Raw genomic sequence first — 13,582 nt, forward strand, 5'->3', positions numbered from 1 at the left:
GCAGCTCGCGAAGCTGCAAAGTGGTAGAATCATCAGACATCGATAGTGTTGAGGTGTAAGCAGGTTACCGAAACATCTTCCGATTGCATCCTCGTGACTATGTGCTTTCCAAACCATTCGCCGTTTGTGTTTCCGTGGTTCTAAAACGTTCATACAAGGTAGACGCAATGTTTACCAAATAGAACAGTACACAAAAAATAACCAGCTCGTGGAAAACAGAAACGAGTAGGCAGGACGAATCGCAGGTGAAGCAGTTTTTCAAATCTCGGAAGTGCAAAAACTCTTTCGATGTGTTTGCTATCGTAATCCTTATCGTATAGATCCGCTAGGCAGATTAACTGCCCGCTTAGAGAGCGAAACGTTGTTAATGGGAATTGTTGTTTTTCCTTATGGCCAAGGTGGCCAGTTCGATGTTGTGAGTGTTGGTTGCAGCGATATTGTAGTCTGTGCGCCTGTCGCCTTTTGATGAGCCAAGGAGCCCGACTCGCCACGGACTTGGTGTCCTGCACGGTAGAACGTGCCCGTGGGTTTCAGCGGAAGGACGAAAGCGGCGTAGTAAATGGTTATGGTTATTGATACTGCTTTTTGCGCGCGGCAGATTTGATGAGAAATGTGCGTGTACTTGTGCGCACCAGCGGGCGTGCGCTACGTGTATGTGGCGAAGGCAGGCGAGAGAGAAAGCAATAGTAATAATAGTAAAGTTTAATGTATTTTCATATTCACTTTTATGCGCGTTCACAGCAAAATTGCAAATAAAAAGAGAATTATGTTGCGTGCAAGGGTCCGCAGGTTGGGAGCGCACAAGTTCCAGAAAACTGTATTAACAGTTCGGCGGGTGTGTCGGTGAAGATGTTTGAAAATAAGCAACCAAAAGAGGAGGGTAAAGATTGAAGCACAGTGTGTCATGTGCTAGAGAACCGAAAACTCGTGTACAGAGAAACCCACCTGTTTATAAGCGGGCATTAAGCCCGTGGTCAGGTGTGACCTACGTCGTTAGTCGACCGCGAATGATTCCCTTCTCTGACCATCATAGAGTAATGAGTTTTCTTTCCACTTCCCTCCCCCATAATACAGATTCGATGCTCGGTAAATATGCTGACGCGAGTTCCAGCTCGATGATAAACCTGGAAAATGGGCTCCGCAACCGTGTGCTGTACCATCAGAACATGATGGGTATGAATCTGATGGCCGAATTTTACCACAACCCTCTAATGAATTCCTCCGGAAGCAACGGTGCCGGTGGTAGCGACGCTGTTGGAGCCGGCTCAATGCTATCGCCATCGCAAAAGATGCTCAACATTCTGTCAGTTAGCGCTGGAAGCAATCTGCAACCGCATCACACCGGAAATAGTTCCGTAGTGTCAACAGTGCCGGTAGGTTCTGCATCGACGGCGTCAAGCGGTTCATCGCAGCAATCGTTGGTACAGTTGCAATGTCAACTTTGCCAAAAGTACTTTATTTCCGGGGCGGCGCTCGCGCAGCATATTAAAACACACGAAAATGATTACCTTGCGCGGGAAGAATCCGGTCCCAGCGGCGGTTACAGTCAACAGCAGTCGATAACGTCCGCTCCATCGCTTGTAACGACGGTGGCTTCGAGTAGCAAAACTAGTTCACCATTGCTTGCACAGCAAAGCATCAAGAGTGAGTATATTGTACGTAGTACGTCGTCTTCGTCTGTGCCCTTGCCAGGTGGGAACCAATTTCCTACAGCATACGGTATTACGAAACAGTTTGACTGTCACATCTGCCACAAATCGTTCATGACGATGATGAACCTTAACCTGCATATGAAAATCCACGAAGAGTTCAAACCGGCTGTGGTGTCTTCTCTTGCGAATCCGTCCGGTGGTAGCAGCGGAACCGTAACGTCACAGGCGCAAAAGCCGCTCAACATTATGTCGCACCATACCAGCGCGGGAAGTACTCCACAACTGCAGCACTCCGTAAATGGTTCGGTTGTGACGACAATAGCACTAGGCGCCGTGCCGTCGACATCGAGTGGTACATCGCAGCAAGCGTTGCAATGTCAAATTTGTCAAAAGTACTTCATTTCCGGCACTGCACTGGCGCAGCATATTAAAACACACGATAATGACTACCTGGCGCGGGAAGAATCCGGTCCCGGTGGCAGCTATAGTCAGCAGCAATCGTTAACGTCGGCACCCTCGCTAGCAACGGCAGTGGCATCGAGCAGTAAAACTAGTCCCCCACTGCTTGCACAGCAGAGCATAAAAAGTGAGTACATTGTACGAAGTGGTGCATCATCTTCTTCTACCGTGCCCGTGCCAGGTGGGAACCAATTCGCTCCCGCGTATGGTATTACGAAACAGTTTGACTGTCACATCTGCCACAAATCGTTTATGACGATGATGAACCTTAACCTGCATATGAAAATTCACGAAGAGTTGAAACAAACAGCTGCAACCCACGTCTACACCCATGCCCCGACCCTTGGCGCTACAAGTGCAGGGACATCGTCTAACGATTATCATCACCACCATCAGCAGCACCACAACAATTATCACAACAACCCGCAGCAGCACATTTCGATGGTGGCAGCGACAACGATTGGGACGGATGGTGCGTGCCAGATTTGCCATAAAACATTCAGCACGGTCGAGCAATTTACGGCGCACATGAAGATTCACGAAAACGAGTTTAGGAATCGTGCGCTCTATCACTCCGGTAGCTCCAATACCATCGGTCCCGGTGTAGAAGGAAGTGTAGTTGTCCAGAGTACGCCAACGACGACAGATTCTTTCTATTCGTCCACTCAATCACAGCCGATCCTCGCACAACAACAAACGACTGCACCACAGTTTGATGCCATGAAAGGATATCGATGTCCCATTTGTCACAAAATGTCCAGCAACATCATCGAACACATCAAACAACACGAAGGGCAGCTAATGTTAGGTGAAGGGGCTGCAAGTAGTCGAAGTGGAACGACACCACCCACGCCGGATGTGACATCGCCTGCGCCGGAAGGGTTGTCGTACCATCCGATGAATGAAGATACGCAATCATCGCTCGAAGGAGACGACAGCGAAGGCCAGACGGGAGAAGGTGCCGATGTTCGAAAGCACGAGTGCCTACTCTGCCACAAAAAGTTCTCGAGCTCGGGAAATTTAGCCATTCACATACGGGTGCACTCGGGCGAGAAACCGTTCAAATGTAGCGTCTGCGGGAAGGGTTTCATCCAGTCGAACAACCTGGCGACGCATATGAAAACGCACACCGGCGAAAAGCCGTACGCGTGCACGATTTGCGGGAAAAACTTTTCGCAATCGAACAACCTGAAAACGCACATCCGGACGCACACCGGCGAAAAGCCTTACGCGTGTACCATCTGCGGGAAGCGGTTCAACCAGAAGAACAATTTGACCACGCACATGCGCACGCACCAGCTGGTGTGCATGGTGTGCGGCGTGCAGTTCATGCATCCGTCCGACCTGGCCAATCACATGAAGTTTCACAATGACGAAAAGCCGTACATCTGCTCGGTTTGCAACAAGGTGTACCTCAACCTGGACGAGCTTACCGAGCACATGAAGAAGACCCACAACCAGGTTAAGCCGTACCGGTGCCACATCTGCGACAAAACGTTCACCCAATCGAATAACCTGAAGACGCACATCAAAACGCACATCTTTCAGGATCCGTTCAAATGTCAGATGTGTTCGCGCTCCTTCCAGAAGGAGGACGACTACTCGCAGCACATGCTGGTCCACACGGCCGACAAACCGTACGAGTGTACGTACTGCGGGAAGCGGTTCATTCAGTCCAACAACCTGAAGACGCACGTCCGGACGCATACGGGCGAAAAGCCGTACCGTTGTACAATCTGCGCAAAGCACTTCAACCAGAAAAACAATCTCAATACACACATGCGCATCCATACCGGCGAAAAGCCCTTCGAGTGCACCATCTGCGATAAGCGGTTTAACCAGTCGAACAATTTGAACAAGCACATCAAAACGCATGGTCAAGAAAAGGACACGCAGCAGCAGCAGCCACAGCACGCAAGTTGACCCTTGGGCGCAATCAATACGGCATTTAGTTAACACGACACTTTTTCTGGCATAACTGGCTGTCATTGCCATCATGATCCCCGATATCGGAACTTCGAAAGTTCCAAACTATCAGTCATTATGCAAGAGTGGTTGCTTTCTTCCTGATTACAGTAAGATATTTGTCTTTCAGACTACAATCGCAATAGTGCCATAATACGTCGACCAAGAACAACGTTATTTTGACATCCTCAGTTAAAGCTCCTCAAAATTGTGCTGCTTGTAAGATTGCTTTAGTAAGTTTTTCTATGGAAGATACAAATCGTCCATCTATGGGTTGCTTGGATTCGTTTTCCAAAACCATACATCATACAACGGTTTTATAGCTTCTTATTGAACCAAACTACTTCTATCATTCTTTAAATATGGTCAATAGATTTTTAAAGCAATATGAGACTGTTCCAAGCCATCGAACACAAAAATAATCCCATAGTAAATGCAATGCTCAAAATCATTCAACTGGTGGACTCTGGTACTTCCGTCATAGTTTTAAAGATTTATCGTTCATGTCTAGAGGCTGATAAAAGTAATAAGTTCCTGCTACTTGTACATGTAAACCGACTCTGCGCATCTTGAGCAACTAGTTAGCACCTTATGTTGATCGTCATCGAGTCGGACCTTTATTTGTTGAAGTTAAAAAAACGCTATTATGAAATCACCAGAAAATACATCGATTTTGCAACCAAGAAAAACGAAAGTGGATACACTAAAGATATACGAGGATGAAAATCAATAAACTGTACACAATATAGAAATAATGTATTGTAAACGATAAGCGTGTTGTTTTTTTATTTGGTTTTCTTTCTTAGGAAAACAAAAATCAAAGAAGATAACTGATTTGAATGATAGCCTGCTTTTGGTGTTTGTATCCTTAAAATTAGTTCCAATATTTATTCCACTGAACAACAGCGCCGCAATCTCTCTTCGCGACGATGCGCTCATGAAGTGGGACTAGCGTAGAAAATCGCGATGGCTCTACGATCAATCGGTGCATTAATCTACATCTAAAACGTGTATGGTAATAATATTGCTTGTTTACTCATGTAGATATCATGTAAAAAATGGAATTATTTTGTCTTTCTTCTTCTTATTCCCCACAGGCTATACAGCTTGCAAAAAGCGGATATAGCCACGGTCCTTGCTTAATAGTAAGCTTACGTCATGCAACCAACCGGAAAGGGTGCAAGATTCGAGCAATCCCATGATTTTTTTTAGTTTTTGCATGATTTGAGTGATGTTATTTAGCCACATTTGGGTTTACATTAAAACAATATTCATCTCGAAAGGATACTCGTCAATATCAGATTTTGATTGTCGGAATAGTTGGGCATGCTGCCAGGATGTACCGCCGGAAAGGCGGGCCTGCAGCGTGAACTTACCACACTCGCACAGTGACGACAGGGACTGCGACTGCGATCCTGGAAGAGGTAGAGGTAGAGATAGAGGTAGATGGGTGGAGATTCAGGACAGTTGCACAGTTGCATCATACCATCGCTCTTTATGTAGTACAGTTCCACTTTCGCTCCTTCGTAGGTTTCCTGCCCGAATTGCAGCTCCACCTGTTTCACACGCAACCCCTGCACGGAGAAGTCAAAGTTCCATTCGATCGTAGCCTCATCGGTTCCTTCTATAAACAAAACAACATTTTTAAATGACGAATTAATCCCGAATTAATTAACACTTACCCGTTCTAGCAAGGTACACCATCTTCCAATCGTGTTCCTCCTTGCGAAAAATGTTTTTACTCAAAAACTGTCTGCTTTCCCAGCCCTTCGATTTTTCGGTGATTTTTTCGTTCACCCGATTGCTAGCACCTACGCAACGGAGATTTGAAAATTTCCATTTAGTTCACCAACCAGATAAGATGATAAGTCCTTAAGTTCGGTTGTTTTACCTTTCAAAAAGCGCTCGTAGCAATCCAACACGCAGGAATATCGAATGTTGAATTGCTTTGCCTGCACTTCCTCCTCGGTTGGAATGAACATGTAGCGCGTGTTTACCTGTTGCTCGCCTCGCTGCAAGCGCCACTCGAGACTACCGGAACTGCGCCCTTCCCGCTCCGCCAGCGTTGCCGTCCTACCTGCATTAGCTAGCATTTGTATACCCTCATCGAATGTGCGTCGTCTTAAAAGGGCCAACCTTTCTTGCGTACAATTTGCACCAGCTCTCCGCTTGACACGCAGCTTCCGGATAGCTTCCAGGAGGAGTTTTTCGGAGCAGGCATTTCGTCTTTGCATCATCGCTTCGTGATCACTTGAGTACCGCCAGCTAACATCCTGCACATCATCACAAGCGAACCCGAACACGTATGTGATCTCTTTCTTCCAACCGTGCTCGTACATCAGTGGAGCGTCCAGAACATTTTCACACGGATCCACGTGAATCCAACGTTGCCGTCGGTCTGACCATACCTCCGTCCAGACGTGGTCGCTTGTGGAAAAAACGTACCGTGCGTCATACCCAAGACAGCGGCATAGGAATGTAAAACAGTTGGCCCACTCGCCACAGCGTCCTTTTCGGGTCTGCAAAAGCTTCTCCACATCGTTGTACCGGTAGAAGTGACGCAATTGACCGCAGCATTTGTACACCTCTACCCGCACACCGTCTATCACGATGCTCTGCACGAGCTGTGTCTTTTCGTTGCCGCAGACCAAACACGGCAGTGCGTTTACCCAAGTGAAAAAGTCAGCCTTAAACCAAGCAGTCAACTCCTCCAGTAGCAAATCCTCGTGACTTGGTTCTTGTTCACCGTTAGCGCTACCGTCAAGTAATCGCTTCCACTGGATCAATTTATCTTTTGCCCGTGCGGTCAGCGCATCGATCGGTATAACGTTCCTTCCGCTCACTAGCAACAATTCGTCTTCATATTGCATCACCTGATCGGAAAGGAGCTCCAGCTGAAGTAATAGAGTGTTACTAGTTTGCAGTACTCGAGGGAATTCGATTCGTGCATGAAACGGTCTGCTAGCCTTGATATCGATTAGTTCTTTTCTTTCCTCCTGCTTTGCACCGGTGCTACTTCCGGCCGGTAGGAACATCATATTAGACCCACTTGGTAGAGTTGTGTTTGCCACCGTGCCACCGTTTGTGTTCGTTGTGATACTTGCAGTCGGTGCGGTTTTTGGTGGATTTTTAATCAGCTCTTTTCGTTCGTGTATAAACTCGCGATATTTCCTCAGGTTTGCAAGCAACACATTCGAGGGTACGGTGAGCGTGCCGTTCGCTTCGATGAAACCGATCGCCAACATCAACTGCTTCATGCCCACTGCCGAGAGCAGTTTCTCCTTAATCGATTGGTTCTCGAGCCGCACCGTCCGGTACTTGGCGTTTTGCGGCTCGCGAATAATGTTATCTAGCAGCCGGAGCAGTGTTTCCGTGGCCACGACGTACGATTCCTTCGGGTTGCTTTCGAGGGCCAGCACAAGTGCCTGATTAATTGCTGCCATTATTGATATATGTTGCGTCCGCGTGTCTGGACTTACGATCTTTGGTAATTACTACAATTGATTCCTGAGATAACGAGGGCACTCGGGAATTTCGCTATCGCGAGTCCTGCCGTCTTCTGTGTCGCCCGATGCTATCGAACTGTAGGAGTGAATGATAATTGAGTTGCACTTCCGTAGCTCTCACACAAGTATCACCGTTTCCCGGAGGATCTTGACTTTACATTCGGTGCTGAAATATCTTTAAAAAGTAAGATAATGACCTGCACCGTGCCTCCCAAGCAAAACTGTCGGCAATGAATTGGCAAAACAACGAATCACTATCAATTGGTTCCTAAAAAAAACAACTTTCTGACAGCTGGCATTCTACTGGATCGACTGGCTTGTAATTGCAACAGAAACTGGCAAATTTGAAACAAGAATCGATTTCCGCTAGGCAGATAAAAATAAAATGATTATAAATAAGTTAATTTTTGTTTTAAAATTTCCAATCAAAAGACAAATTTAAAAATTAAAGTTATTGCTTCAATTGCAACCCCAAAGCAACCCTGGATGTCGACTTGTTGGCTGAAGAATTTGACAGCGTAGGCTAAACGTCACGAAGTGATGTCAGATCTAGGAATATTTTGTTATTTTTCACACGAACTTGGCACATAAAATACTCAACATTACGCAAATTGTTTGAAATTTTGCACAAATTGTGCCTGCCGAGCTCTGTGCTGACGGGCTCTAGGCTGTACATAAAGTGTTTGTTATCGAATTCCTGTGCAACATCCTAGAATGTCGGTGAAAGCCGTAGCAAATGCGAAGCATGTGTTCCTTTCGAGAAATCTAGCTCAATATCAGCGTAATCCACTGCTGTAAGTACGCATCACCTTCGTGTATCCTGCTGATAAAATAATGCAACTTGAATTGAAAGTGTGTTATCTGATGTGACTTTCTGGCACTTTTAGGTACTCAACATACCGTGGGATTTTTGATTTTACGCCTATAACGAAAACGCGACGTGATTTCACCCAAAAGAAACTGGTAGGGTAAGTGAACTTGCAAAGCCTGTTGACATTGAAAGTTGACGGGATCCTTGACCTTCATTTGGTATTCTTCAACTTGAACTGATTCTTGCCCGAACGTGTTGAAGAATGCAATTGTCTTGTTGACGATGTGCGTTAATCTATATTATTTTACATTTAATTTCAGATATTCAATGCATCAACTCTACTCCGTGGTAGCTGATGTAGAAAAGTATAACACGTTCGTGCCATTTTGCAAAAAATCCTTTGTGTACGATCGCAAACCGGGATCGCTAAAAGCTGATCTTATAATAGGTTTCCCACCGCTTAACGAAAGCTACACCTCGAACGTAACCCTTATCAAGCCAACACTCGTCAGAGCGGAATGTGTTGATGGTCGCCTATTCAATTATCTTTTAACGGCTTGGCAGTTTAGTCCCGGGCTGAAAGATATTTCCCAATCGTGCGTTATTGACTTTATGGTCTCTTTCGAATTCAAGTCATTGCTTCACTCGCAACTGTCGAACCTTTTCTTCGACCAGCTCGTGAAACAGATGGAGTACGCCTTCATTGAGGAGGCCGAAGCCCGTTACGGTCCTCCGGCTATCAAGAGCCACGTGCTTGTATCGAACAAATCCTGACCACAACCTGTTGATCCCCAAAGACGGGATGAAAAGGAACCCAAATCGTAGTTAGCTTATTTTTATTTTGCATACGTGTACATAGTAGACAAATTTCACGCAGTATTTACCTTACCTAGGAACAGACAAAGTGCAGCATAATTTATGTTTCGTTTTTGCTAGAGAATTACAATATGATATGGGGTATACATCCTTTGGTATAACCCACTATGAAATTTGTCAATAATTTATACTCAATCCACAGCATTTTTGATATGCTGCATAATCTTCGCATAACCTACGAACAGATATTAGAATGATATACCTTCTGTGGGATTTTCAATGTTCAAACATGCATATACATATTTCTTAAATTCAATCCAAACTGACGTCAACCAAAACGTGAAATGTACAGTCAATGTGTAAAGTATATTTAAGGAAAAAGTGATAAACAAAACCAATTGAACGCTAATTTTCAGTCTCATTTTTAGTGTTCTTCGTCCGAAATTTATCCAGTTCATCATTTGCTTGGGATGTTTGTGGAAACAGCTTAACCGAACAATTGTCACGAGACTGAGTTATAGCTGGTTGAAAGTAGAAGTAATTAAATACTTGTGGCATGGTTATGGGCTGACGCAATGGGCAGTAAAAAGAATATATAATGTAGTACCGCATTGGACAAAAATGTTTTAACAGCGCCAAATCACCAGTATGGATTGGAGGCTGTTTGAAGACAACACCCCGAATACATTTCATATTTAATTGACGAATTATACCGAAGAATTATTATTAGGAATGCTAAAAGGGCGGTGATAGGGAGAGAAAAATTACAGATATTTGCATTAGTTTCTATTGAGGGATACAGCTGTCGTCTAGGGTTTATGGTAAATTTAATACGAATCCGGTGGGAACTCTAATATCATCACAAATTGTTAACCGGGTCCCTCCATTCTAGAGTAAATTATTGGCCTAGGTTAAACATATCAATGGAATATAAAAATGCCTTTAGTTTATTACGTAGCCCAGTGACCTTTCACGTTTCAAGGATCGTTTTTCATGGGACATTGGGGTCCCTTTCCATTGCCACCGACACGCCGGAAGTTTCAGAAATTGATTTCATCAATCCACCGTTGGTTAACGAATGTCTGAAGGTCTGACGCTTCTTGCGCTTTGTTTATGTTTCGTGTAATTAACACATCGCACTTTCCTCACTCTCCCTAGGTGCTTTTTAATCAATAACCATAAAATGTGGTTGACCCTGAGGTCCGATCAGTTGGTCCGTAGCGCAAGGTTCTATGCTATTAATACCACCCATAGCATTTATCGAGGTCCAAATGTAGGTTTGGTTGACTTGACAATGCTGGTTGGTATTGAACATGAACTTAGTAATGTTTGAAGATTCATGAAAAGTAAAGTCATACCGTCTGAACTCTAATAGTAGGTGGTGAAAGGCCAAAGTTCCTATCGGTGGTTCAAGGCTCAAGGTTGCCAGCATGCATTTGCATGCGAAATGTATCGTATGTAAATATTTGGGCCATAAACGAAGCCAATTACAGTCTACGGCGTTCAGGCTGTTTTGAAGAGGATTTGAAACTATGTGGTAAATTCCATGTTAAAAAGGAGCAATCAGGATGGAGCACTTGCGTAATTTCCTGTTTTGTTATCCTTCCTCCTGTAATTTTATTAGGCATATCATAGGGCAATGAAGTATTTGAAAAGTTATTACAAAGCAGAGCTTTGGTGACGACTGGCTAATTAGGACCTTGCCACGCTAATTTGCTTTCTTCGCTTATCATGCGATGGGTACGACTGCGTACGAGACATTGTTACCACATTTTAATAGAATAATAGATGGCATTTATCTAACAAAGCGTAGTTTAGAGCCATTCCGGCAATTAGGCGTTTGGTCAGCAAACACGTGCGTCGGCTACCTGGCGAGCCTAGATTGCGTGTTAAGTGTACATTAGAATCGTAGAAAAAAAAAAGCTAAAAATATGTTCAGGCGCTAGTGGGTGGGCAAAAAGGACACCTGATTAGCTACAAGGAAGCAAGGATAAATACTTACCCACACCAACGTGACTGTCGCACCCGAAATGTTTACTCATTTATGCGTTACGTTCGTTAGTGGTGTCGAGTATTTCTTGTTATAGACGGGGGTTTTTTTCCTGCCGCGTTGTTTTTGGGCTCCTCCTTCGAATAAGAAATGGAGACTTTGTGGATACCAACGCACAAAGTGAGTTGCGGACACTATTTATTCTTTGTAAATGCTGCAGACCTTTTAATAAATACAATTCACTGTTTCAAGGGCAACTTCGATCGATGGGTGGTAAATCATTTTAGCCGCACCACCCGCATGAAACTGGTGTATGCATCTGCTTGTTTTAGATTTTCTTATACCTCTTTTCAATTAGTAATATGATTTTTTTTCATACACACCTAGGAATGCTACAGCTGACCACATTGCGATATGACTACTGGCAGTTTAGGCTTATTGTTCGGCCCGGTAGGGACGTTTTCAATCTTCCGCATAATCAATAGCCCGTCTAGGACGCGGCCGAACACAACGTGTTTGTAGTCGAGAAAGTTGCACTTGGAGCAAGTGATGAAAAACTGACAACCGTTCGTATCCTTCCCACTGTTGGCCATCGACAGCAGGCCGGGTGCATCGTGTTTCAGCAGGAAGTGTTCGTCGGGAAAGGTTGGAGTGCCGAATATGCTCATAACACCGGTGCCATCGCCCTATCCGAACAGGAATAATTGATAACTTAGCACGTGTGCACAACTGCTTGCGATCGGAGTTGCTACTTACATTCACAAAATCTCCTCCCTGTATCATGAAATCTTTAATGACACGATGAAAACTGGAACCTTTGTAACCGATCGGTACACCGTCCTTTTTGAACTCGCCCGTACAGAATTGGCGGAAGTTTTCGCACGTTTTAGGCACAGCATCGGCGTACAGTTCAAATACCATCCGTCCAATTTCCTGTCAAATTTTATAACACAATGTTAATAATGTTATTGATTGTTTGACCAACTGGATGATGGGAAACTTACCGCTGTTCCAACAGTAATATCCATGAAAACAACTGGATTATTGGGGTTGCGTAGTTGTGACTGCATTTGTGTCCAAGTAGGCATTTTCGTTGAGAGGGAAACGAACCGGCGAAGGATACACGGAAAGCTTAAAATATCACAACAAACCACACTATGCACTAAAAAAGGTGGGACGTAAACCCAATCTTGACGGGATGCTGTGTCCACGGACCGGGTTAGTCGAGCTTGTAAAGAGCAAACGGCAACGAAATGCGGTCCTTCCTGCGCGACGATATGTTTACAAATGCCGCTTAAAGTTGTTTTTGACATTTTCACACCAAATACCCCTGGTTCCGGACTAATGGACGGGCTGAGGAACTGAGTCACTTTCTGTGAGTACCGAAACCGAATTCAAAAACGAACGGTAAATTTTCCGTTTAAAATATAAATAAAATGGTTACACTAGAATAGAACATAAACCAGTACTTATTTAGATCAAATAAATTTTACAGTCTTTCCAAAACATTTTGTGCGATATTGTTATCATTCACTTGAACCAAACTTATTTGAAATATAATTGAATTATGAAAAACATATTTATCTAAAACTGTTCCATGTGGAATACTATGAACTATGCAATAAAGAAGGAAAAAAATGACTTATTTTAAATGCACCTCAGATTTCTTACCATTCAAACCAAATGATTTCATTTTTAATCGGCTTTGCATAATGGGTATGTTCTAGTTGTATATTAAATGTAATGTTTCAGATAATTAACCATACGATAGATTTAATAAAAATTACATGATTCGCAACATTTTGGAAATCAATTATTGGTTTATTCAGAGTTTAAAAATATATATATATATAATTCCACTTTCTCAATGTGTATATCATTTTTTTTGTTGATTTTTACTTTAAATTTCCTGTCGTTTTCCTATACAAACGTTATTTTGTCGTCTTTAGAAGGATGAAGTTTACTACTTTTTCCCCATCGTCCACTGCCCGGATTGGTTCCCAGCGCATTCCACTCGTAATATTTGTCGCCGTTAAAACATTTCACTCAATTTTGTAAAATGTTCCTTTTCGATCAGTTTTCGCGTACGATACATTGCCGAAAAATTCGAAGTAATTGGAATCCTACTGCACTGTTTAACACATTCTTAACACCACCAATAAGATGCAGAAATAACCGATCGTGAATGATCTTCGCTTGATCTTACTTTAAATAATACGTTTAAAGGTAATAAAACGTCGATGAAGAACAGAAACAAGAGCACGAAAAGTAACAATAAGCTGAATGGGAGGGTAATAAAAAAGAAGTGAATTAAGATAACCGAAAGATCATACTCTTTTGGTTGCGTCAGTTAATCCGAGGAAGCAGTTCAAATAAATAAAAC

General features: G+C 43.7%; 4 protein-coding genes across 4 annotated transcripts; 2 read left to right on the forward strand and 2 right to left on the reverse strand.

The window, feature by feature from the left end:
- Positions 1-55: 55 nt before the first annotated feature.
- On the forward strand, positions 56-4,840 carry LOC131263710 (zinc finger protein 271-like). Its single transcript, XM_058265956.1, has 2 exons — positions 56-245; positions 1,075-4,840. The coding sequence occupies exon 2, from the start codon at positions 1,080-1,082 to the stop codon at positions 4,032-4,034; it is 2,955 nt and encodes a 984-aa protein (XP_058121939.1). The 5' UTR covers positions 56-245; positions 1,075-1,079; the 3' UTR covers positions 4,035-4,840.
- A 247-nt stretch (positions 4,841-5,087) lies between these two features.
- On the reverse strand, positions 5,088-7,850 carry LOC131263713 (peptide-N(4)-(N-acetyl-beta-glucosaminyl)asparagine amidase). Its single transcript, XM_058265962.1, has 4 exons — positions 5,968-7,850; positions 5,759-5,887; positions 5,563-5,700; positions 5,088-5,491 (listed from the first exon to the last, which is right to left on the reverse strand). Exons 1-4 carry the CDS (start codon positions 7,517-7,519, stop codon positions 5,331-5,333), a joined length of 1,980 nt encoding a protein of 659 aa, XP_058121945.1. The 5' UTR covers positions 7,520-7,850; the 3' UTR covers positions 5,088-5,330.
- A 296-nt stretch (positions 7,851-8,146) lies between these two features.
- On the forward strand, positions 8,147-9,612 carry LOC131263729 (coenzyme Q-binding protein COQ10, mitochondrial). The gene is made up of 3 exons (XM_058265983.1): positions 8,147-8,376; positions 8,470-8,550; positions 8,714-9,612. The coding sequence occupies exons 1-3, from the start codon at positions 8,297-8,299 to the stop codon at positions 9,165-9,167; spliced, it is 615 nt and encodes a 204-aa protein (XP_058121966.1). The 5' UTR covers positions 8,147-8,296; the 3' UTR covers positions 9,168-9,612.
- Positions 9,613-11,380: 1,768 nt separating this feature from the next.
- LOC131263730 (peptidyl-prolyl cis-trans isomerase H) lies at positions 11,381-12,474 on the reverse strand. The gene is made up of 3 exons (XM_058265984.1): positions 12,204-12,474; positions 11,956-12,132; positions 11,381-11,885 (listed from the first exon to the last, which is right to left on the reverse strand). Exons 1-3 carry the CDS (start codon positions 12,285-12,287, stop codon positions 11,592-11,594), a joined length of 555 nt encoding a protein of 184 aa, XP_058121967.1. The 5' UTR covers positions 12,288-12,474; the 3' UTR covers positions 11,381-11,591.
- Positions 12,475-13,582: the final 1,108 nt, after the last annotated feature.

The sequence above is a fragment of the Anopheles coustani genome, chromosome 2 (assembly GCF_943734705.1).
Source record: "Anopheles coustani chromosome 2, idAnoCousDA_361_x.2, whole genome shotgun sequence".
Lineage (NCBI taxonomy): Eukaryota > Metazoa > Arthropoda > Insecta > Diptera > Culicidae > Anopheles > Anopheles coustani.

What these genes read in the sequence shown, in the direction of transcription:
- LOC131263730 (XM_058265984.1), bottom strand. Translation starts at nt 12,287, where the DNA reads ATGCCTACTTGGACACAAATGCAGTCACAACTACGCAACCCCAATAAT. An exon ending in ATATTACTGTTGGAACAGCG is followed by an intron (nt 12,133 to 12,203) that starts GTAAGTTTCCCA and finishes AAAATTTGACAG; the next exon opens with GAAATTGGACGGATGGTATT. An exon ending in AGGGAGGAGATTTTGTGAAT is followed by an intron (nt 11,886 to 11,955) that starts GTAAGTAGCAAC and finishes CTGTTCGGATAG; the next exon opens with GGCGATGGCACCGGTGTTAT.
- LOC131263710 (XM_058265956.1), top strand. Translation starts at nt 1,080, where the DNA reads ATGCTCGGTAAATATGCTGACGCGAGTTCCAGCTCGATGATAAACCTG.
- LOC131263729 (XM_058265983.1), top strand. Translation starts at nt 8,297, where the DNA reads ATGTCGGTGAAAGCCGTAGCAAATGCGAAGCATGTGTTCCTTTCGAGA. An exon ending in TATCAGCGTAATCCACTGCT is followed by an intron (nt 8,377 to 8,469) that starts GTAAGTACGCAT and finishes TGGCACTTTTAG; the next exon opens with GTACTCAACATACCGTGGGA. An exon ending in ACCCAAAAGAAACTGGTAGG is followed by an intron (nt 8,551 to 8,713) that starts GTAAGTGAACTT and finishes ATTTAATTTCAG; the next exon opens with ATATTCAATGCATCAACTCT.
- LOC131263713 (XM_058265962.1), bottom strand. Translation starts at nt 7,519, where the DNA reads ATGGCAGCAATTAATCAGGCACTTGTGCTGGCCCTCGAAAGCAACCCG. An exon ending in CTACGAGCGCTTTTTGAAAG is followed by an intron (nt 5,888 to 5,967) that starts GTAAAACAACCG and finishes TCCGTTGCGTAG; the next exon opens with GTGCTAGCAATCGGGTGAAC. An exon ending in GTACTACATAAAGAGCGATG is followed by an intron (nt 5,492 to 5,562) that starts GTATGATGCAAC and finishes TACCTCTTCCAG; the next exon opens with GATCGCAGTCGCAGTCCCTG.